Genomic DNA, 25,451 nt, shown 5'->3' with positions numbered 1-25,451 from the left:
CATCACATTTGCAGTGGACCGCCTCCGTGGACTAGTGGTAGAGCGTCCGCCCGGAGAGCGGAAGGTACGGGGTTCGATCCCTGGCCACGTCATACCAAAAGACGTTAAAAGATGGTACTTGTTGTTACCCTGTCTGGCGCTCGACATTTAGGGGCTAAAACAAGGACTGGTCGGCTCGGAGTCAGTATACTGTGTCTGGGTGGGGTATTCATGTTCAACTGCTGCATGGTATCTCAGTGGGCTAGCACTATAAATCCGCATCAGTCCGGACTAGTACAAGCACACACACACACACACACACACACACACACACACACACACACACACACACATGCACGTCGCTATATAAGTGCAATAATCTTGGATGCGACGTTAAACCCAAGTTCACCTCACCTCACATGTGCAGTGTCCTACCATTACCGCTGGTTTGGTGAAATACATGCCTACTACAATCTCATACCAGATTGAAGTACCTGGCTTGCATAATGAAGTTCATGGCGGCATTTCCACCGCAATGACATCACTTTTGACCTTTGTGAAACAGGTGCCCAATTTCAGGACAACTTTAAAAAACAGTCCCATACCTCTATAACTCTATAACCTCTATAACTATAAACACAGGTCTCATACACGACAACTGTAAAAGTCCAAAGCCCCCATCTTAATAGGTGAGGTGAGGTGAAATTGGGTTTAACGTCGCGTCCAAGATTATTGCACTTATATAGCGACGTGCATGCACACAGTATACTGACTCCGAGCCGACCAGTCCTTGTTTTAGCCCCTTAATGCCGAGCGCCAGACAGGGTAACAACAAGTACCATCTTTTATCGTCTTTTGGAATGACGCGGCCGGGGATCGAACCCCGAACCTTCCGCTCTCCCGGCGGACGCTCTACCTCTAGGTCACGGAGGCGGTCCCATCCTAATAAGAACGATACGTTTAGCGTCAAGTTCAGCCAATCACATGCTTGGTAATTTCTATTTGAAAACGTGGATGCTATCTCTTCCAACATATCATACAAACAAATGGGGGTTGATTCTGAACACTGAGACAGAACCAGCTTACGAATGACGTTTACCTTCATTGGCGGTCGCTCAAATCCTTACCAATTAAACAATTCAATTCTCGTCTCTAGCGTTTATATGTATCAGATCGCATCCTACTTCGGTGAACACTGCTTGAGCTATCGCGAAAATTTCCAGTGTATTTCATTGACAGTGAATTTGACCTTTACTATCAATGAGGCATTTCCAGAACGTTCCAAATGCCTATCCATCAACATATACCAAATATGGTTACCGCGATGTGACAAAGGAGAAATGTACATGCTTCTAACTGAAAGTAGTTCACGGTGACCTACTTCTGATATCATAAGATCGTCATCACTTAAAGTATTAAAAACAATATACCCACCTAGGGGTGATCTTGAACCTTGACATCACCGTGTCAAAACATTTCTCGGGGCTCTATGGGAAATATGCATGATACGATATCTCAGAAAACAACTGTTTTAAAAAACAAAGTGTCCACCTGAGAGGGTACGTAAGACCACGTCTTTCACAGTATATTTATTTATACCACGGTTTTAATCGTACATATGTGTTATTTTAATGTTTGCTAAATTTGTCAATAATCGCCAACAGCTGAAGGGATGATGTAAATCCGGCTGGGGTCCATGCAGGTAGCAAAAGTACTGTAAGTCCCCATGGACCCTAGCATGGTGATCTCTCTTCAGTGGCTGGCGATCTAGAGCTAATTTTTATCTTGTATTGTTTCGTATGATGTTATATTTTTATGGCTAACTACTAGTTTTAGATATAATCTGTGATAAATCTAGTTATTTTACTGTCCTTTGTTGACAGGTTTTTATTTCGTATAAATATGTGCATTATTAATGTACTTCTCGTCACGATATGGCTGAAATACTGCCGATGTGACGTTAATCTTAAATCTTAACTCACTCACTCACTCACTCACTCACTCACTCACTGAAAAACAAAGTGAGGCGGTGGTGGTCAATTTCAGGCAAAACCTCAAGGCATCCCAATTTAGATGAGGTTGTGTAACAGTGTGACGTGACAATACCCATAAATATTTCAATTGTGAAATAAACCCATAGTTGAATTTTCACATAGTTATTTTCCCGTGTAGGATAGCCCATTTAATACAATAACATAAGCAGCCAAATTACACTATATGCTAACCAGAATGTCAGTAATCATAAATAATTTAATAAAAGTTCCTCATTTAAAGTTCAATGAGTGTGGACGTCAGTTCGCAAGTGGGCGTTGTTGAAGAGTTGATGATGTGTGGGCCGAGGCTGTTGGTGACAGAGTTGATGATGTGTGGGCCGAGGCTGTTGGTGACAGAGTTGACGATGTGTGGGCCGAGGCTGTTGGTGACAGAGTTGACGATGTGTGGGCCGAGGCTGTTGGTGACAGAGTTGAAGATGTGTTGGCCGAGGCTGTTGGTGACAGAGTTGAAGATGTGTTGGCCGAGGCTGTTGGTGATAGAGTTGATGATGTGTGGGCCGAGGCTGTTGGTGACAGAGTTGATGATGTGTGGGCCGAGGCTGTTGGTGACAGAGTTGACGATGTGTGGGCCGAGGCTGTTGGTGACAGAGTTGACGATGTGTGGGCCGAGGCTGTTGGTGACAGAGTTGAAGATGTGTTGGCCGAGGCTGTTGGTGATAGAGTTGAAGATGTGTGGGCCGAGGCTGTTGGTGATAGAGTTGATAATGTGTGGGTCGAGGCTGTTGGTGATAGAGTTGAAGATGTGTTGGCCGAGGCTGTTGGTGACAGAGTTGACGATGTGTGGGCCGAGGCTGTTGGTGACAGAGTTGATGATGTGTGGGCCGAGGCTGTTGGTGACAGAGTTGAAGATGTGTTGGCCGAGGCTGTTGGTGACAGAGTTGACGATGTGTGGGCCGAGGCTGTTGGTGATAGAGTTGATGATGTGTGGGCCGAGGCTGTTGGTGACAGAGTTGAAGATGTGTTGGCCGAGGCTGTTGGTGACAGAGTTGACGATGTGTGGGCCGAGGCTGTTGGTGATAGAGTTGATGATGTGTGGGCCGAGGCTGTTGGTGACAGAGTTGACGATGTGTTGGCCGAGGCTGTTGGTGATAGAGTTGACGATGTGTGGGCCGAGGCTGTTGGTGATAGAGTTGACGATGTGTGGGCCGAGGCTGTTGGTGACAGAGTTGAAGATGTTTTGGCCGAGGCTGTTGGTGACAGAGTTGATGATGTGTGGGCCGAGGCTGCTGGTGATAGAGTTGATGATGTGTGGGCCGAGGCTGTTGGTGATAGAGTTGAAGATGTGTGGGCCGAGGCTGTTGGTGACAGAGTTGATGATGTGTGGGCCGAGGCTGTTGGTGACAGTTGAAGATGTGTGGGCCGAGGCTGTTGGTGATAGAGTTGATGATGTGTGGGCCGAGGCTGTTGGTGACAGAGTTGATGATGTGTGGGCCGAGGCTGTTGATGACAGAGTTGGAGATGTGTGGGCCGAGGCACAGTTGATGATATGTGGTCAGAGGCTGTTTTTAACAATGATGGTCTTGTATTCAAATGAATTTACACACGACCATTAACAAAAGCGCGTGCGACTTCAACACTGCTGTGTTTGTCCAGTGTGATTCTGATTGCGTCTGTGGGGACTGTCAGCATCTGTAAAGAAAACATCGCGGTATAACAAGGTGAATTGTGACAGATGTTAACTTAACTACTAATGGTTGACTTGGACCTGTGTGATGAAAACGTCCGCAACTCGGTCCCTAGGGTTACACATGACTATGTTACAGTGCGATTTACAGTGATGTAAACGTCCCCAGTACAGTCCCTAGGGTTACACATTACTATGTTACAGGTCGATGTACAGTGATGTAAACGTTCCCAGTACATTCCCTAGGGACCACACATTACTATGTTACAGGTCGATGTACAGTGATGTAAACGTTCCCAGTACATTCCCTAGGGACCACACATAACTATGTGAAAGGTCTATGTACAGTGATGTAAACGTCCCCACCACAGTCCCTAGAGTAACACATGACTATGTTACAGGTCGATATACAGTGATGTAAACGCCCCCAGTACAGTCCCTAGGGTTACACATAACTATGTTACAGGTCGATGTACAGTGATGTAAACGTCCCCAGTAGATTCCCTAGAGTTACACATAACTATGTTACAGGTCGATGTGCAGTGATGTAAACGTCCCAAGTACAGTCCCTAGGGACCACACATAACTATGTTACAGGTCTATGTACAGTGGTGTAAACGTCCCCAGTACAGTCCCTAGGGTTACACATAACTATGTTACAGGTCGATGTACAGTGATGTAAACGTCCCCAGTAGATTCCCTAGAGTTACACATAACTATGTTACAGGTCGATGTACAGTGATGTAAACGTCCCCAGTACATTCCCTAGGGACCACACATGACTATGTTACAGTGCGATGTACAGTGATGTAAACGTCCCCAGTAGATTCCCTAGAGTTACACATGACTATGTTACAGGTCGATGTACAGTGATGTAAACGTCCCCAGTACAGTCCCTATGGTTACACATGACTAAGTTACGGTGCGATGTAAAGTGATGTAAACGTCTCCAGTACAGTCCCTAGGGCTACACATGACTATGTTACAGGTCGATGTACAGTGATGTAAACATCCCCAGTACAGTCCCTAGGGTTACACATGACTATGTTACAGTGCGATGTACAGTGATGTAAACATCCCCAGTACAGTCCATAGGGTTACACATGACTATGTTACAGTGCGATGTACAGTGATGTAAACGTCCCCAGTACAGTCCCTAGGGACAAGACATAACTATGTTACAGGTCGATGTACAGTGATGTAAACGTCCCCAGTACAGTCCCTAGGGACAAGACATAACTATGTTAAAGGTCGATGTACAGTGATGTAAACGATCCCCAGTACAGTCCCTAGGGTTACACATGACTATGTTACAGGTCGATGTACAGTGATGTAAACGTCCCCAGTACAGTCCCTAGGGACAAGACATAACTATGTTACAGGTCGATGTACAGTGATGTAAACGATCCCCGTACAGTCCCTAGGGTTACACATGACTATGTTTCAGTGCGATGTACAGTGATGTTAGCGTCCCCAGTACATTCCCTAGGGACCACACATGACTATGTTACAGTGCGAAGAACAGTGATGTAAACGTCCCCAGTACAGTCCCTAGGGGCCACACATAACTATGTTCAGGTAGATGTACTGTGATGTAAACGAACCCCGTACAGTCCCTAGGATTATACATGACTATGTTACAGTGAGATTACAGTGATGTAAACGTCCCAAGTACAATCCCTAAGGCCCACACATAACTATTTTGCAGGTCGATGTACAGTGATGTAAACGTCCACAGTACAGTCCCTAGGGACCACACATGACTATGTTACAGGTCGATGTACAGTGATGTAAACGTCCCCAGTACAGTCCCTAGGGTTACACATGACTATGTTTCAGTGCGATGTACATTGATGTAAACGTCCCCAGTACATTCTCTAGAGTTACACATAACTATGTTGCAGTGAGATGTACAGTGATGTCACCGTCCCCAGTACAGTCCCTAGGGACCAGACATAGCTATGTTTCAGTGCGATGTACATTGATGTAAACGTCCCCAGTACATTCCCTAGAGTTACACATAACTATGTTGCAGTGAGATGTACGGTGATGTAAACGTCCCCAGTACAGTCTCTAGGGTTACACATGACTATGTTACAGGTCGATGTACAGTGATGTAAACGTCCCCAGTACAGTCCCTAGGATTACACATGACTATGTTACAGTGCGATGTACAGTGATGTAAACGTCCCCAGTACAGTCCCTAGGGACCACGCATGACTATGTGAAAGGTCGATGTATTGTGATGTAAACATCCCCAGTTCAGTCCCTAGGGATCACACATAGCTATGTTACAGTTCGGTATACAGTGATGTGAAAGACCCCACCACGGTCCCTAGGGATCACAGATGGCTGTGTTACAGGGCGATGTACAGTTGTGTAAACGTCCCCATCCGGTCCCTAGGGATAACACATGGATGTGTTACAGGGCGATGTACAGTTATGTAAACGTCCCCATCCGGTCCCTCGGGATAACACATGGATGTGTTACAGGGCGATGTACAGTTATGTAAACGTCCCCATCCGGTCCCTAGGGATAACACATGGATGTGTTACAGGGCGATGTACAGTTATGTAAACGTCCCCAGCAGTGTCCCTAGGGATCACAGATGGCTGTGTTACAGGGCGATGTACAGTTATGTAAACGTCCCCATCCGGTCCCTAGGGATAACACATGGATGTGTTACAGGGCGATGTACAGTTATGTAAATGTCCCCATCCGGTCCCTAGGGATAACAGATGGATGTGTTGCAGGGCGATGTACAGTTATGTAAATGTTCCCAGCACGGTCCCTAGGGATCACACATGGATGTGTTACAGGGCGATGTACAGTTATGTAAACGTCCCCAGCACGGTCCCTAGGCATCACACATGAGTGTGTTACAGGACGATGTACAGTTATATAAACCTCCACAGCTAGGGATCACACATGAATGTGTTTCAGGTCGATGTATAGTGATGTAAACGACCCCAGCACGGTCCCTAGGGATCACAGGTGATGTTACAGTTCTCGAGAAATGTTTGTATGTTGCAATTAACTTACTTCAACAAATGACAGATATGCAGATTATTACTTTCTATAAAATCTTACTTGTTTTCAGCACCAACTGTATGGACAATTGTCTCTTCAATGTTAAAGCTACCGATGGTAAAACTAGCAACTTCATACACTATGAAACTAACGTTATTTCTTGTCAAGTCGAACTCGTGAAAACACCCATATCCCCAAAAGGGATGGACATTTTTCTTCTCATTCAGACCGATCAATGCAAACTGCGTTAAAACTGGCAACGATTCAACATGTACAATATGAAACTAACTTTACAGTGTGGAATGAAGCCATTTCCCGAAATGGATGCCTCATCGTTCCTCGTCCATGTCACCATCCAGTTTCTGTTGGAGTCCCGAAACCAGATGTCCTTCGTGAAGGTAGAGATGTCGGGGTAGATGTAAAGCTCAGCAAAGTAAAGGAAAGTACCTATCCCAACCTGTTGAGGAAACAGTTTAATTTACTGAATGTGTCATCTTAAACAAAACACCTCCAAATATGTTTTTCCTACTAAACTCTTTCTCCGCTGAAGACCAAAATACATCGTAGATACATTTAATATGTAATAATCTCGAACTATTTCATAACACAGAGGTAATAAGTGACGTGGCATGGGTTAAGTCTAATATTTACAATAGGATGAATGGTCAACTTTAGGGATCAGTAAGATTTAATTCGAGAATGTTTGGTTGTGTTTACTCAAAACATAATTAACACCATAATACTAAAATGTTTTCAATAAGAGACATTAGAACTATCTACCACACACACTGTGTAAACATTTTTCAAAACGACCCTTGCAGCTTGTACACACCACCCTCGTGTTAAGAAGCGATAGACATGACGTCACAGGACGTTATAAATGAGCGCTAACTTAATGTCAAACTGTGTTAATGTAACTGAACTTAACACACCCTCTCTTAGACGTTCTTCGTCGGATTTCCCATCTGAAAACATATTGCCTCATTTGCTATAAATAATCTGGGTCCCGAACACAGTGTTCTACACATACCGCAATGGAATGCAAATGGACTGGCCCCTACGGCCACGAACTAAAAACCAAATTTAGGAAAAAACTAGGTCCTCATGTCATATGTGTTCATGATCAGGAGACCCACTTCTCCCTAAAATCAAAATTCGCCCTGCCTAATTATAACTCGGTAAGACTCGCCCAGGGAGCGCAGGCGGTTGCCTGATCAAATACGTCAGAGAGGACATAAACTATGAGGAAATACCAATGAAAAAACAAAATCTGAATGGTATACAAATAGCTCATCAAAATAGAAAAATAAACATCGTAAACATACACCACTGGGCACTGAAACAAATTAAACCTGAAAACATAGAAACCTTGAATCAAATATGTAAAAAATCCACCATCTTCTTGTGGGACTTCAACGCGCCCCCCCCCCCCCCCCCCCCCTCCCCCCACCCCGGGGTGTTAAAGATAAAACAGACCAACACCTAATGCTACTAAATGACAACCAACAAACTAGATATGATAAAATTAATCAAAATATATCAGCTATTGACCTACAATCTGCACCCCTGATCCCGCCCAAAGCACTTTGTGGGAAGTGAAAGAGGAGTGACCACTTTCCAATACATACATAAAAATCCAAACCCCAAATGAACCCCAAGAACCAAAATTCGCCAGATTGCCAGAAGACGATGACCTAGAAATAATTCAACCATAAGCAATAGAGGAACTACTCCATGTATTAAACAACCGAACAAAACGTACAGCCCCTGATCTAGACCTAATCTCATCAAATAATTAAACAACTACCCACAAATATTCTTGAATCACTTCTTAAACTAAACAATCTCATCTACCAAAACGGTCAGGTTCCGACTTCATTGAAAGAGGTTTTGGTCATCCCAATACCAAAGCCAAACAAACCGGCAGACAAATTCTTACAGACCAATCTCCCTAACCTCAAGTTTAAGTAGAATCATGGAGAATCAAAAATAGGCTCCGAACACTATCTAGACCAAAACAATACAATAAACCAGGATCAAAGCGCATTCACCCCAGGCCGCTCAACCTTAGACAAACTCGCCCGCTTAGAACAAGACATTAAAACGGGCCAATTGAACAAACAATATACAGTAGGCATATTCCGAGATTTCTCTAAAGCTTTCGGTATGGCATAACGGACTAATACAAAAACTCCAAAAAGCAGGACTCAAGGGCCAATTAATAAACTATATTCAAGTCTTTCTAACTAATCGCAAAATATCCGTGGGAATCGACCAAACGCTATCTGACCAGTGTCCCCTAGAAAATGGCACACCCCAAGGCAGCATTCTAAGCCCAACCCTTTTCAACATTATGATAAACGACTTATTCGAGGGATTATCAAATAAAGTTCAAACCTCTAAATACGCAGATGACGGTGACCTCTGGATCAAAGTAGACCCTACTATCATTATACACATCATTAATTTAATCAAAAATAGACTATGGGTGCCTAATATACAATACCACAAACACAATACTAAACGATAAACTAAACTCAATCCAATACAAAGCACTTAAGATCACAACGGGGCACCTCGCTTACCTCACTGCAGGCCCTAACAGGCGAAATCCCCCTGGATTTACGCCGAGAACAGTTAACAATAAATTTCTGGGCCTCAACCCAACACAACACCCAAATCCAACACAACCTTTAAAAAACAATATAAGCCTAAAACACCAAACACTAGCACGGAAAAACCCATTATTTACACCAGTCTCTCAACGCACACTCAACTACTTAAACATACACAACCTAAACGATTTAAAACTAAACACAAAACCAAACAACATATTCACACCCAAACTACAAATCCCCAATATAGACACAACGTTCTCCTCCATACTAAACAAAGAAATCGACCCCACCACCGCTAAGGCCATCACACTATCATATACATACACGAAAAATGGCCAAATTGGTGTCAAATCTTTACAGACCCGACCCCGAAACACACAGGATTCGGCCTCCATGTACATCAACCCACAAAAGAAACTAAATGCTATAGGCTCCCAAATAATCAATCAATTTTCATTTCTACATAACCCCCAAATTAAAAAACACCAAACAACCCTGATCCTTACTCACTCACGAAGTAGACTCCAAGCTATTAAAAACACAAACACAAAAGATCAACCTAAACTAATTCAACAGATACTCAAAAGCTCCAACAAGCTCCACAATCTAGGTAAAGAAATAGAATTCGTATGGAGCCCTGCCTACGTCGGAATGTTTGGTAACGAACACGCCGACAAAGCAGCCAAAGCATCAGTAAAACTTGAAGAAATAAGCATCAACCTACCAATATCTGAAAACGAGATTAAAAGTTTCACTAAGGGTAAAATCCTCCAAAAGTGGCAAAACCAATATCAGAAATCAAACTGTAAATTAAAACAGGTTATCCTAAAGCCACTCAAAAAACCAAAAGATCATCATAAATCCAAAACAATCGACAGGGCAATAAGCAAATTACAGACAGGGTACACTAAACTAAACTCTCACCTACACAGAATCAGAAAACACCAAACAGGTAAATGTCCTCACTGTAACCAAATAGAGTGAGTGAGTGAGTGAGTGAGTGAGTGAGTTTGGTTTAACGCCGCTTTTAACAGTATTACAGTTATATCACGGCGTGTCAGCTTAATGTGGAAGAAAAGCCCGAAGTGATGCAGGTCTCAGACGTTTACCACTTCGGTGACACCCACAAGCACGGGTATGGTGCGGACAAACCTAGAAACATAATCGGGGCGAACCGGGATTCGAACCCACAGTCATAGGTTTCTGGCGTGCCCAAGGGACGCAACTCTGCACAACGAATCGCGGCGCCTTAGACGACTGGGTCACCCGTGCCCCCGTAACCAAACAGAAACACCTGAACACACACTATTACACTGCACACACCACCAACAACACAGAACAACCGCAACATGTGTTCATTACTACCGTTCAGGTTTCAGAAAACTGCTTTCAAAGATATAGTTTCATCTGCATTGAAACGCTCATTAGCAAAAGCATAGTCTGACGTAGATTCGATACCGCTGGCGGACCAATCAGCATTAGAATACTAAATGTCATAATAGAATACTTTGTATTGCATGTTGCATTTTTATCTGTATATTTTGCATGTGTTCAAATCACGTGGAGCTATATTTATGAGGGAACTTCACAGTAACTCTGATTGAACCTATATTCGTATCCTACAGTTATCAAACCGTGCTCCGTAAACAATGATGTTGTTGTGGGTAGTTTTACACATGCATCACACAAGTATGAAAGTTTGGGGAAAATGTTTTCTGGCAGGGAAAATGTCGGGAACTAAATTCGACGTACTGTACCTAGACTGTATTGTGGACATACGATGGACTCACAGACTTCACAGTGAACAATACAAGAAGCCAGTAGCACTTGGAGCCTCTTTTGCTTTACGGACAATGACAGACGGGCATTATTCTTCACCCACAGGCAGTCACACCCCAGCGGTCAATATACTCCTGCTGCCAGGATGGGTGTTACTTAATAAGTGTATTAGATTTACATGTGTCCAAGACCATAACCCTCAACCCCTAATCACCAGCACGCGTAGAATAACCTCAACGAGAAACGGAAAAACGGTCCCAACCTCCATTGTCATAATCAATTTTTAAAAAAACGCTAAATTCCCTGAAGCCCCTAAACACATATCCTTCGGAGCCCACACCAACTTAGAAGTCAAACCCTATATAAAGCAGGTTAAACAATGTTCAAAGTGCCTCAAATACAACCACACTGCCTCCCAATGCACATACCCAAATATAAATGTAAAAAATGCGCACAAACAGACTGCCCAGGCACATGCACACCCGGGTGCATCCATTGCAAATCCATCCAACACACTTCACTTTCAAACCAATGCCCACACAGACACACACTCACCCAGCAGGCCAACAAACACATAAACATAGAAACGGCTAAAATCCAAACACGAAAATTTGCTACACCCGCATCCAAACCACTCCTGCCTACACCACACCCAAACACCATCCCACAAACAAACACAAAATCCATAACTGACAGCTCTGTCCGGGGCCCCTACCGAGAAACCGCACCCACCTCACACACACAAGCAGCCACTCAACCAACCACGAACCCTCCCATATCTCACATAGCCAAAACATCAACCCCCGCATGCAAAACAAACCACAAAACGACCGCCACAACACGACCCACATCCAAGCACACTACAGCCCACATGGCAACAACACTCCCCCACAAGCAAGCACAACAACAAAACACAAACACTAAGAAATCATCAGCTACACCCATCCCGCAAACACCTACACAACCCTCCACATCACATGCCTCCCCCATGGAAACAGCTAAACCTAATCTAACCGATGACGAAGATTTCTCCACTACTGAGGAAACAATAGAAACTACTCCAACTAAAACAAACCAAACTTCCCAACCAGACAAGACCCAAAACCTAAATAACCTCACCTTACTCCTAGCATACATGCATAGTCAAAACTCACCAAAAGTTAGCATGAAATCATTCCACAAAGTAGCTTTCAATCTAAACTTAACCAATCTACCCTTCTTCCTCTTTAACCTCCGTATAAAAGAAGTCACCGAATAAAATTAAAACTTAAAACTAAATCACCAATCAACCGAACCCAATAATGGAAGGACTAGATATTTTTCAGTGGAACGCCAACGGACTCACCTCCCATGGCCATGAACTAAAAACAAAATTTAAACTAAATAAAGGCCCTCACATTGCTTGTATCCAGGAAACCAAATTCTCAAAAAAATTCAAATTTACACTACCTAACTACAACTCAGTTAGAACTGACAGAGCAAAACCCAAAACAAGAAGAGCCGCAGGAGGACTAATCATATTTATCAGGGAAGATATAAATTACGAAGAAATAAAAATAGACACGCCAAACCTAGAAGCCAACGGCATTAAAATCACATTAAATAACCGAAACATAAACATAATAAATATTTACCACTGGGCGGAACAAAAAGTCCAACCTGAGGATCTAAACAAACTACTCCAAATAAGCGATAAATCTACTATATTCCTAGGAGACTTTAACGCTCACCATCCTACATGGAGCATATAGATGATTAAATATATAATCATGGCAAATTAATCACCGAATGGATAGAAACAAACGATCTAGTACTCCTAAATAGCAATCAACCCACGAGGTACGATAAGATAAACCAAAAAATGTCCGCTATCGACTTAACCATAGCTCAAAGTACTCAATGGGAAGTGCACGACGTCCCGCTAGGTAGTGACCACTCCCCCATAAACATAACTATAGGAAATACAAACGTACCAATCCAAACAGAAAACCAAGAACCAAAATTCCATTACAATAAGGCTAACTGGGACCAATTCCAAGATATCTGCAACGAAGCTAACTTAACGAAATAGAAAATAATGATCCAGAAACCTATTGTAAAAACCTAACAGACTATATAATAAACGCAGCCAAAACCTCCATCCCCTTCAAAACATCTAAGACAGGCAAACTGACCGTACCATGGTGGAATGAGGAAATAGAAAAGACTAGACGAAAACGTAAATCAGCCTTCAATAAAGCAAAACGCGACTACAGACATCTAAAGTTAGCCCACGAACTAAACCATCAGGTTCAAAAACTAGTCCAAATAGCCAAAAGTAGAGACTGGAAAAAACTCTGCGAAGGTATAAATAACTGCACAGATGCCAAAACGGTCTGGTAGCGCAAAATCCACGCCATTAGAGGCTTAAAACGACATAAAAAAAACCTAGCATTAACAACTCAGCCAACCCCGCCCAAAAAGCAAATAATCTCGCCAACCACTTTTCGGCCGTTAGCAGTAACAACAACTTCAGCCAAAAATTCCAAGACAAACTCAAAACAGAAAACAAACCCACAAAAGAACCAAACAATAACAATCTGGAAATAAACCAACCCTACACAATGGAGGAGCTCTTCTATGTAATCCAAAACAGGAAAAAGGGCACAGCCCCAGGATTAGACCTAACTTCTTACCAAATAATTAAAAAACTCCCCCTAAAACTACTCCAGGCACTACTCAAACTATACAATCTCATCTACCTAAACGGACAGGTTCCTACTCCCTGGAAACAGGCCCTAGTCATACCAATCCCTAAACCTAATAAAACAGCTAATCAAACTAACTCATATAGACCAATATCCCTAACTTCAAACTTATTTAAAGTAATGGAATCAATGGCTAAAAATAGATTACAACATTACCTAACCCAAAATAACACCATAAACCAAGATCAAAGCGGCTTCACTCCTGGCCGCTCAACCCTAGATAACCTCGCCCGACTAGAGCAATATATTAAGACAGGACAACTAAATAAACAATATACCACAGGCATCTAAAGCTTTCGACATGGTTTGGCACGACGGGCTAATACAAAAACTTAAAAAAATAGGACTCAAAGGTCAGATAATAAATTACATCCAGGACTTCCTAGACAATCGTAAAATAACCGTGGGTATAGACCAAACACTATCGGACCAGTGTCCCCTAGAAAATGGCACACCCCAGGGCAGTATCCTCAGCCCCACCCTCTTCAATATAATGATAAACGATCTATTCGAGGGCCTGTCCCCTAAAGTAATCACATCAAAATTCGCGGCAGTTGAGCCCCCGGATCCGCACTAAAAGCATTAAAATGGCCCAAACTTTACTCCCAAAATCTCTTAATAAAAAACAAAAATGGGCTGACAAATGGGGCTTCTCCCTTAACTCAGGAATAGGAATAGTATTCAAACATAAAAACATGAAACCCGCCTCCCCAATCCTCCAGCTAAACAACCAAACAATCAAATTTCAAAAACAAACCAAATTCTTAGGACTTATTTTCGATGAACATCTCACCTGGGATGCTCACATCCAAAACCTAACAACTAAATGCAGTAAAGACCTAAACACGCTAAGATGCCTAACTGGCTCTAACTGGGGAGCCTCCAAAGATACCCTCCTCTCTCTCTCTACATATCACTAATGAGATCAAAACTAGACTACGACTGCGCCATATACAACACCCTAAACAACTCTCTATCTAAAAAACTTGACTCAATACAATATCAGGCTCTCAAACTAATTACACGCACCCAACATGGCACCTCCTACACTTCACCTGGGCCGCGTCCCAATCAAACCCTCTCATCCAAAACTTAATAAACCAAAATATCAGCCCCCAAAACCAAGCTCTAGCTCGTAAAGACCCCTTACTTACCCCAATATCCCAAAGAATAACAAACTACCTAAATGAACACCAAATTAAAAATCTTAAACAAAACTGCAAACAAATCAAATGTCTTCACCCCTAAACTAAAAATACCCAAAATAGACACAACACTAGCTAGCCAAATAAATAAACAAACCGACCCAAACATAGCCAAAACCACCACACTAGCATACATACACGGTGGCCAAATTGGTGTCACATTTACACGGACGGATCTTCAGATTCGACCTCCAAACACACAGGTTTCGGAGTCCATACCACACAACCAACTAAAACCACACAATCCTTCCGACTCCCAAACAACCAATCAATATTCACGGCAGAACGAATGGGCATATCCTCAGCCCTCCATAATCAAGAATCCAAAAACCACAAAAAAACCTAATACTTACCGACTCCCTAAGTGGACTGCAAGCCCTCCAAAACAAAAATACCAAAAACCGACCTAAATTAATAAATCAAATACTTAAAAGCTCCAACGACCTAACTAAGGCAGGCAAACAAATAACCTTCTTGTGGATACCCGCCCACGTAGAAATATACAGTGATGAAAACGCCGAAAAGGCAGCTAAACTATCCCTCAAAATCCCAGAAATAAGCTTAAACTTACCCATCTCAAAATCAGAAATTAAAAGTGTAAACAAGCAAAAAATCACCAAAAAATGGCATAACCTACATCTTAACTCAAATAGCCAAATCAAAAAAGTACTCAGAAAACCACTAACCAAACCAAAAATTCTCCATCCATCAAAAAAAATCGACAAAGTAATCACTAAACTCCAAACAGGACACACCAACCTAAATAACCACCTATTATTTTTTTTAAAACATACTACAGGTAACTGCCCACACTGCAAACAACTAGAAACCCCAGAACACGCACTCATCCACTGCACACACTACCTAACACATCGAACCGCATTACAAACCACCCTCAATCTAAACAAGGCTCTCACTCTAGAAGCAATATTAAACCCACAAAATAAACTAGAAAACTTCAAGGCCTTAGGCGTATTCTTAATCAAAACGGAACTAATAAAACGCATCTAAAAACATTATAATCTACCAAATCAAAATTACATAAAGAAACAAACATCCACCATACCCAGCTCCCTTAGTTCTCCTCCCCAACCCCATCGGCATCTATTCCAAATCTCAAAATTCCCAAATTATATATAAGCAACCCCTAAAGCCCCCTCTTGGGTTGCACACACCACTTTCGCCCCTTTCGGAAACACATTAAATGGCCTGGCCGGGCCCGTGTGCGAAATACGCATCAGTCGGAAAGCGCACGTTAAATCTCCAAAGTAAGTAAGTAAGTAAGTTTGCATGTGTCGGCGATTCCCACAGTTTCCGTAGTTAGTGTAACTACTTTCCTACAAGTGACCAACATGTATAACGGGTCATGCTGACATGTAGATGTCTTATATAATAGATTTGAATGCTACAGGTTTGTTGTAGACACTACACCAACTAAGATACATTATAAGTGATCCGTTCGATTAGGTTGTCGAGTGGCAACATAATGCTAACGATAATATTCACCTCAATCCACGGAGCTGCATCGTCCGACCTTGGCTTCCAGACAGAGCCAAGTACAAGTCCAATGACATTGCTTAATGGATACCTGAAATATTACAAGTCATACAGTGATCCTTCCCATATAAATAAGGTGAAAGTAAACTTTGCTTTTCATTTACGAATGGATGAGAGAATACATATATTAATGTCATCACTACCATTCCAATAGTATATCAGTGTTAAAATAGTGTTATAAGGTTAAAAATGCATCTCAGAAACGAATGGTAATAAATAGAACCATTATAGCTGCAATGAGGAGTTGCATTAAATATAGTTCGTGACAGAACTTGTAGTTGGAAAGGAATCAATAGAGAAAAGACATTTCACATTTATCACAAGTGTATTCTGGACATTTCACATTTATCATTGGATTGGTCTCTGGCTATCGTCCATGAGTTAATGAAACAAATGGGGAATTACAAGGTATAAGCCATTGGGAGCTTCGAAGCGAGTCACAGAATCAATAGAGAGATGAACAATCTAGCACGTAGGCTTTTGATATTTTTCCGATGGCGACACACATGAGTTCATGGTCAGATCTAAACTTGTAACGAATCAAATGGAGGTATTGAGACATGTGACAAGGACAGGTCAGGCTCGAACACTATAAAATGATACCCTAAACATTAGGAGAGGAAGCGCGGTTTGCAGTCGATCGAGTCGAATCCCGATCGTTCTCAGTTTCCCCCAGCTAGTGACGAGCCTGACCAGTCTGATCCTGTTCTGTATTGATAGATGGGCTGAGAGTAAGTAAAACTATGTGAGTATAAACTGGTGTTGCGTTTCTTTATTTTGTGAGTATGAATGCTGATAGAGACAACTTGGAGTAAGGGTCATTAGGCCAATCACTCCTTGATGGAGCCGAGCCGGGGTGGACAAGACGAGGGCAATGTCCTGGCTTAATTGACCCCAAGGACCAGGAGCGGCAATACATTTAGTAACTGTAGCAGTTACGACAATAGGTAGCTCACCTGGATACACGAGTCTCTGTGTACCTGTACTTCGTGTATCGGTATCTGTCTTTGTGTGGTACTTGACATATAAGTTCTATTTCTATCAGTATTGTATTGCGAAAAAGGGCATAAAATGTTGATCATGAAATGTAACAAATGTGTTACATCCATAGGGTTTGGGCTATGTTTTGGACAATCAAGAGATAATTACCCAAGGTTCTATGTAATGGAGAAAACACGACTCAGAGGTTTTGGTAGAGAATGTAAAACCTCGGGAAGAGGGATTTCCCGACTCCCGAGGTTTAACATTCTCTACCAAAACCGAGGAGGAGTGTTTAATCCGGCTTAGAAACCGTTAAACGTTTAGAATTACAGTAAATTTAATTGTCTCCGATTTAGGGCACTATAACGGGGATTTACTACCTCGCTATTGCCAGGATAAGCGTATAGAAAGAACCCGAACCGTGCACGTGGGATGCATGCGGTAAGAACACGTGGTTGTCTTTCTCAGTTGAGTTCGAGATGTCGAGCGAGGAGGAAGGCGGAGACCTATTTCTGGAAGTAAGCGAGCAGCAGATTTGCGAACAAACTGTTAAGTTTAGTTCATTGTATAGGACAGTCCTTTACCAATATTTTATGATTATCACTGTTTCGAATATTATCTGTGAATAAAATGAAACGCCCTTAACAAGCGTATAGAAATGGTTGATTTTTACTATAAAAATGTATTTTGATGTAGCCATATTTTCTTAAGTGGCTTAATGCATTATAGATGTTTAGAACATACGGTTGTATACTTTGTTGTAACGCACCAGCGACGATCTAAAGGCTGGAAGGTCTATCCCAAAAAGGGTCTTTCTACTTTACATTTAACTTTCATTAAAGGATGTTACTGGCTGTTGTTTTCTGTTGTCTTTGTGCAGAAGTCCGGGTATGTGCCTTTAAGTAAGACCCTGTGAAATCAGTGTGTATCGGGAATGTATTTTTTTCAGTGGCGAGACCTGGTATGGAGGTCTTACCTTTTTACAAAGACCCTGGGATGAGGTTTTACTAAATTTACAAAAACCTCATCCCAGGGTTTTGGTAAAAATGTAAAACCTCTTCCCAGGTTTTACCATTGGCAGAAAACACATCTTTTCATAATGGCGATACCCACATAATAGGTTTCTAATGTAGGTCTTAGTCAGAGATGAATTGATATTGACAATCAAAGTCAAAGTCAAAGACGTTTATTGTATCAAAGGCCATCAGATAAATACAGTGGGTGAGAATTTACAGATTGGGAGATACAACAAAAGTTATAAAAATATAACATTCATTTAACAATCGGTGATAATCATGAGGACTTTCTAGGGTAGGGTAATTAAAATTCTGAATTTCCACTCAACATGTTATTTCGTAGTTCCATCCAATGTTTTACAAATAAAGACAGTTTTAACATTACATCGGCATCATTCGATGACAAAATAGAAACAAACGCTATTCTACTCGTCTTAGATAAGAAACATTCTGGTATATATTTAGTACGTAGTTCTGCATAATAAGTACATTCAAAGTTAAAATGTATTTCGTCTTCTATATCAGAGTTACAGAATGGACAAATTCTTTGTATTCTTTCAATTGATATATTCCGTCCATAATTAATCATAAGTTTTGACAAGCCAAGTCTGTAACAAGCCAAGTCTGTAATGCCAATCAAGTAAGGTGCAATAACATATTCTCATTTCCAAAATTGGATTACAATAGTGTGGTTTATGTGTTACATATGAAATGTATTTATCTTGTGTAGGATAGTATCGCTTATATCGCATCGCTTTAAGTCAGTTTCGGTGCTCAAGTCCCACTCTTATCATTGAATTTGGTAGACGAATAGAATAGTGAAGACTTCGTCCTTTTTTGCATATGTCCTTGTGACGGAAACCATTTCTGTTCACTCTGAGAATCCTTCACACAATACATTGATAAGACCATGTACATCATCAAGACCACGTGTAATAAACTCTCTGACTAAATATATATTTTAAACAACGATAAAGCACCTTGACTGTCATGTACAACCATCGTTCGTTCGTTCGTTCGTTCGTTCGTTCGTTCGTTCGTTCTTTCGTTCGTTCGTTCTTTCGGGAATTTAACGTGCGCTTTCCGCATGTAATAAATTACATTTAGCGTATCTCGCACACGGGGTAGGGGAGGGGAGGGGGTCAAGCGTGGGAAGGCACGGCGTGGCTGGCGAGCTGGTGTGGCGAAGGAAGTTACTGCTTCTTCCAAGCCAGGAGCCTCCTGGCTAGGTCGAGCTCTCCTGGAGGAAGAACTCGGAACAGTGCGGTGGTGAGGAGGGCTGCGGCGTTGGTGATGAAGAGCGGGCTGACTGGGAGATCACAGTCGACCAGGAGCTCCGAGAGATCCTGGTAGCTGTGGATCTCGTGCTCAAACCTTTCTTCACCCCAGTACTGCACCAGCACCAAGGGTGGGCGGTTGCTGGGGTAAATCTTGCCGCTCTCATTCTGGTAGCAGGGGTTAGGGTGGACCTTGTGCTGCTCCAGATTGAGGTCTGCCTGCTGTGCAAGTCGGGCACGGACGTCTACCTCAACATCTTGTTCCGGAACCGGGTCGGTTTGGACTCTGGATTCGAGAGGAGCGAGTTCCAGTGCAGCTGTCGGGGGCGGAGGGGTGGTGGGAAGGCTCTCCTGGATCTCCATGGGGGTGATTGGTGGAGCCTTCTTCACTGTAGGCGGCCTGGCCTTCTGCACCGGGCGTGGTGCAGCAGGGGTAGGGGCCGGGGTCTTCTTCTCCTTAGGCTTGGTCTTGGCCGGAGCCTTGACCAGAGGCCTTTTCCTTTGGCCTAGGTCAAAGGAGATGGAGAGGAGAGGGTGGATGAGTTGGACTTGTACGAAGTCCGGAGGGAGTAGTCCCCAACACTGTAAGCCAACAAGGGCTCCAGGATGGCAACTAGCTCCCTAGGTAGCGATAGAGCGATATCTCTCATGGTAGAGCGTGGGTTGCGAGCTAGGAAGGACACGTCTGCAAGGGGCGAGTGTCCAAGCCGAGGTGTACGACCATCATGCTTATGTTACCATATATTGTTACGGTGCTCCAATGTAATTCCGTGTCATATGTACTTTGTACAATGACCTGTGGCACCTTTCCCGAATAAAGTTTAACACATTTCGCTTGACATTCACCTTCAGTTTGGAGAATATATAAAATGTTGTTTTTGGCAGCACGTGACAATACCCCCACGTCACTGGGCAGCACGTGGTAATACCACCACGTCACTGGGCAATATATAAAATGTAGTTTTACCTACCAGGGCCTACCTGAACTTCCCATGAAGCAGAGCCCCGATTCTCTCGAATATACCAGGTGTCGAAGGAGACTATCATCTCTCAAGGTATTAACATCTTTGTCAATCTCCCTCAGTCACTAGGCAGCAAGTGACAACCCCCCCCCCCCCCCCACGTCACTGGACAGCACGTGACAATTCCCAAACGTCACTGACAGCACGTGACAATACTCCCATGTCACTGGAAAGCACGTGGCAATACCCAAACGTCACTGGGCAGCACGTGACAATACTCCCATGTCACTGGAAAGCACGTGACAATACCGACAATACCCCCACGTCACTGGGCAGCACGTGACAATACCCCCGCGTCACCGGGCAGCACGTGACAATACCCAAACGTCACTGGGCAGCACGTGACAATACCGCCACGTCACTGGGCATCACGTTACAATAGCCCCACATCACTGGGCAGCATGTGACAATACCTCCACGTCACTGGGCAGCACGTTACAATAGCCCCACGTCACTGGGCAGCAGGTGACAATACCCCCACGTCACTGGGCAAAGCGTGACAATAGCCCCGCGTCACTGGGAAGCATGTTACAATACCCCACGTGACAGGGCAGTACGTGAATTTACCCCCACGTCACTGGGCAAAGCGTGACAATATCCGCATGACACTGTGCGACCCGTGACAATATCTCCATGTCACTGTGCGACCCATGGCAATATCACCTCGTCACTGTGCAAACCACGACACTATCTCCACGTCACTGTGCCACCCACGACACTATCTCCACGTCACTGTGCCACCCACGACAATATCTCCACGTCACTGTGCCACCCACGACAATATCTCCACGTCACTGTGCAAACCACGACAATATCTCCACGTCACTGTGCCACCCACGACAATATCTCCACGTCACTGTGCCATCCACGACAATGTCTCCATGTCACTGTGCCACCAACGACAATATCCCCATGTTACTGTGCCACCCACGACAATATCCCCATGTCACTGTACCACCCACGACAATATCTCCATGTCACTGTGCCATCCACGACAATATCTCCATGTCACTGTGCCACCAACGACAATATCCCCATGTTACTGTGCGACCCGTGACAATATCCCCATGTCACTGGGCGACACGTGACTATATCCCCACGTCACTGTGCCACCCACGACAATATCTCCATGTCACTGTGCCACCCACGACAATATCCCCACGTCACTGTGCCACCCACGACAATATCTCCATGTCACTGTGCCACCAACGACAATATCCCCATGTCACTGGGCGACCCGTGACAATATCCCCACGTCACTGTGCCACCCACGACAATATCTCCATGTCACTATGCCACCAACGACAATATCCCCATGTCACTGTGCGACCCATGACAATATCCCCACGTCACTGTGCCACCCACGACAATATCCTCACGTCACTGTGCCACCCACGACAATATCTCCATGTCACTATGCCACCAACGACAATATCCCCATGTCACTGTGCGACCCACGACAATATCCCCACGTCACTGTGCCACCCACGACAATATCCTCACGTCACTGTGCCACCAACGACAATATCCCCATGTCACTGGGCGACCCGTGACAATATCTCCATGTCACTGTACCACCCACGACAATATCTCCATGTCACTGTGCGACCCACGACAATATCTCCATGTCACTGTGCGACCCATGACAATATCCCCATGTCACTGTGCGACCCATGACAATATCCCCACGTCACTGTGCCACCCACGACAATATCCCCACGTCACTGTGCCACCCACGACAATATCTCCATGTCACTATGCCACCAACGACAATATCCCCATGTCACTGTGCGACCCACGACAATATCCCCACGTCACTGTGCCACCCACGACAATATCCTCACGTCACTGTGCCACCAACGACAATATCCCCATGTCACTGGGCGACCCGTGACAATATCTCCATGTCACTGTACCACCCACGACAATATCTCCATGTCACTGTGCGACCCACGACAATATCTCCATGTCACTATGCCACCAACGACAATATCCCCACGTCACTGTGCCACCCACGACAATATCTCCACGTCACTGTGCCACCCACGACAATATCCCCACGTCACTGGGCGACCCGTGACAATATCTCCATGTCACTGGGCGACCCGTGACAATATCTCCATGTCACTGTGCCACCCATGACAATATCCCCACGTCACTGTGCCACCCACGACAATATCTCCATGTCACTGTGCCACCAACGACAATATCCCCATGTCACTGTGCCACCCACGACAATATCCCCACGTCACTGTGCCACCCACGACAATATCCCCACGTCACTGTGCCACCCACGACAATATCCCCATGTCACTGGGCGACCCGTGACAATATCTCCATGTCACTGGGCGACCCGTGACAATATCTCCATGTCACTGTACCACCCACGACAATATCTCCATGTCACTGCGACCCACGACAATATCCCCATGTCACTGTGCCACCCACGACAATATCCCCACGTCACTGTGCCACCCACGACAATATCCCCATGTCACTGGGCGACCCGTGACAATATCTCCATGTCACTGGGCGACCCGTGACAATATCTCCATGTCACTGTACCACCCACGACAATATCTCCATGTCACTGTGCGACCCACGACAATATCTCCATGTCACTGTGCCACCAACGACAATATCCCCACGTCACTGTGCCACCCACGACAATATCTCCACGTCACTGTGCCACCCACGACAATATCTCCATGTCACTGTGCCACCAACGACAATATCCCCATGTCACTGTGCCACCCACGACAATATCCACACGTCACTGTGCCACCCACGACAATATCCCCATGTCACTGTGCCACCCACGACAATATCCCCACGTCACTGTGCCACCCACGACAATATCCCCATGTCACTGGGCGACCCGTGACAATATCTCCATGTCACTGTACCACCCACGACAATATCTCCATGTCACTGTGCGACCCACGACAATATCTCCATGTCACTGTGCCACCAACGACAATATCCCCACGTCACTGTGCCACCCACGACAATATCTCCACGTCACTGTGCCACCCACGACAATATCTCCATGTCATTGTGCCACCCACGACAATATCTCCATGTCACTGTGCCACCAACGACAATATCCCCATGTTACTGTGCGACCCGTGACAATATCCCCATGTCACTGGGCGACCCGTGACAATATCCCCATGTCAATGTGCCACCCACGACAATATCTCCATGTCACTGTGCCACCCACGACAATATCCCCACGTCACTGTGTCACCCACGACAATATCTCCACGTCACTGTGCCACCCACGAAAATATCTCCATGTCACTGTGCCACCAACGACAATATCCCTATGTCACTGTGCGATCCGTGACAATATCTCCACGTCTATGTGCCGCCACTGACAACGGTCGCATGTCATCGTGTTGCCACGACAATATCCCCCGTCATTGTTCCGCCAGTGTCATCAATATCCTTCTTCACGGTGTCTCTGTTGAACGAAACTTGTGTCCTAAAATTGACATTGTTCAATCAGCTGTGATAAAACCGTTTCACTGGGCAGAACTCGCATGCTCTGGTGATATATCGACTTTGTGGATTGTACGTGATTAGACACCTACATTCAGTGGTCAAATTTCACTTTTCTCTTCATAGTCATTTGGCCAGGGGTGAAAAACAAGATTTTCCTTCCCACATTTTCCTTTATACCTTAAACCTTTTCTATTGCATAAAAAAGGTATCTGTACACACTTTTCATTGGGTAGTAAGTTTGCAAGTGTGTGCGTGAATTCTCACGGAGTCAAAATTGCATAAATTGAAGGAAAAATGCATAATTTGACAACATTTGCTGTAACATTTTTGTTAAGTCGTTAAACTTTATGAATTTGGCAAGCAGTTTGTTTAATTTAACTGTTATTCTAATTTTCAGTGAAAACATTGATAAAAATCATGGTTTTTTCCTTCTTTTCCAAATATTGTGAGTAGGTAAAACACTAATCCCATTGAATGGTGACAATAAAACTACTATTGTGCCGCCAGTGTTGTCAATATCCTTCACCATGTTTGTGTTGAACGAACTTTGGGTCCTATAATTTGAGGTCTCGCTGACAAATAAGGTCCTTTTATCGTTTATTTAGAGATAATGACAGATGTTAGTATCCATACAATTAGATAAGCAATTTCATAATAAGACGTACGAAACATATATATGTTTAATGATTCCACGCGCTTTGATGTATTGTTGACTTCGTAAGGCAAGTAGTATTGTTGACGCAATACAGACGTCACAAAGTCATAAGATGGGTGAATCAACGTGTTGGAACCCTGATCGGAATATTTTAAATAATGGCATAAGTCATAAATCCGATATGTTGTTCTGATACTAATCTAGCGGGGATGAAAAAAACGTACCCATTGTCTTGTGAAGAAGCGTTGATCGCTACTGTCATCCACTTTGCAATCAGACCTGTGAAAGAAACAGGAGTGATGTTACTACAAATTACAAATAGTTCAACGTGGAGCATGTTTTAGAAGATAAAGACACATGTATATAAATGTCAAAATATCATTATTAATAATCTAGGGT

The 25,451-nt window shown here is 43.8% G+C and overlaps 3 protein-coding genes across 3 annotated transcripts in view; 1 reads left to right on the top strand and 2 right to left on the bottom strand.

Annotated features, from left to right (window-relative positions):
* Positions 1-2,270: 2,270 nt before the first annotated feature.
* LOC139477816 (uncharacterized) lies at positions 2,271-2,840 on the bottom strand (the record flags this gene model as incomplete). The annotated part of the gene is made up of 1 exon (XM_071260229.1): positions 2,271-2,840. A coding segment is annotated over one exon (570 nt), but the record flags the coding sequence as incomplete, so codon positions are not given.
* A 2-nt stretch (positions 2,841-2,842) lies between these two features.
* LOC139477815 (uncharacterized) lies at positions 2,843-3,381 on the top strand. Its single transcript, XM_071260228.1, has 2 exons — positions 2,843-2,847; positions 2,910-3,381. Exons 1-2 carry the CDS (start codon positions 2,843-2,845, stop codon positions 3,379-3,381), a joined length of 477 nt encoding a protein of 158 aa, XP_071116329.1.
* The window catches only part of LOC139477866 (uncharacterized), a 33,375-nt gene continuing 10,889 nt past the window's right edge, over positions 2,966-25,451 (bottom strand). Inside the window, exons 2-5 of the mRNA XM_071260302.1 lie at positions 25,277-25,331; positions 16,544-16,625; positions 6,978-7,145; positions 2,966-3,662 (exon numbers count right to left, since the gene is read on the bottom strand). Of these exons, the coding sequence (XP_071116403.1) occupies positions 3,570-3,662; positions 6,978-7,145; positions 16,544-16,625; positions 25,277-25,331 (398 nt within the window). The 3' untranslated portion in view covers positions 2,966-3,569. The remainder of the gene's footprint in view (positions 3,663-6,977; positions 7,146-16,543; positions 16,626-25,276; positions 25,332-25,451) is intronic.

Source organism: Haliotis cracherodii, unplaced genomic scaffold (genome assembly GCF_022045235.1).
Source record: "Haliotis cracherodii isolate W230 unplaced genomic scaffold, xgHalCrac1.p SCAF_36, whole genome shotgun sequence".
Classification (NCBI taxonomy): domain Eukaryota; kingdom Metazoa; phylum Mollusca; class Gastropoda; order Lepetellida; family Haliotidae; genus Haliotis; species Haliotis cracherodii.
The sequence above is the reverse complement of the archived record's forward strand: the minus strand, read 5'-3'. Positions and strand labels throughout refer to the sequence as shown.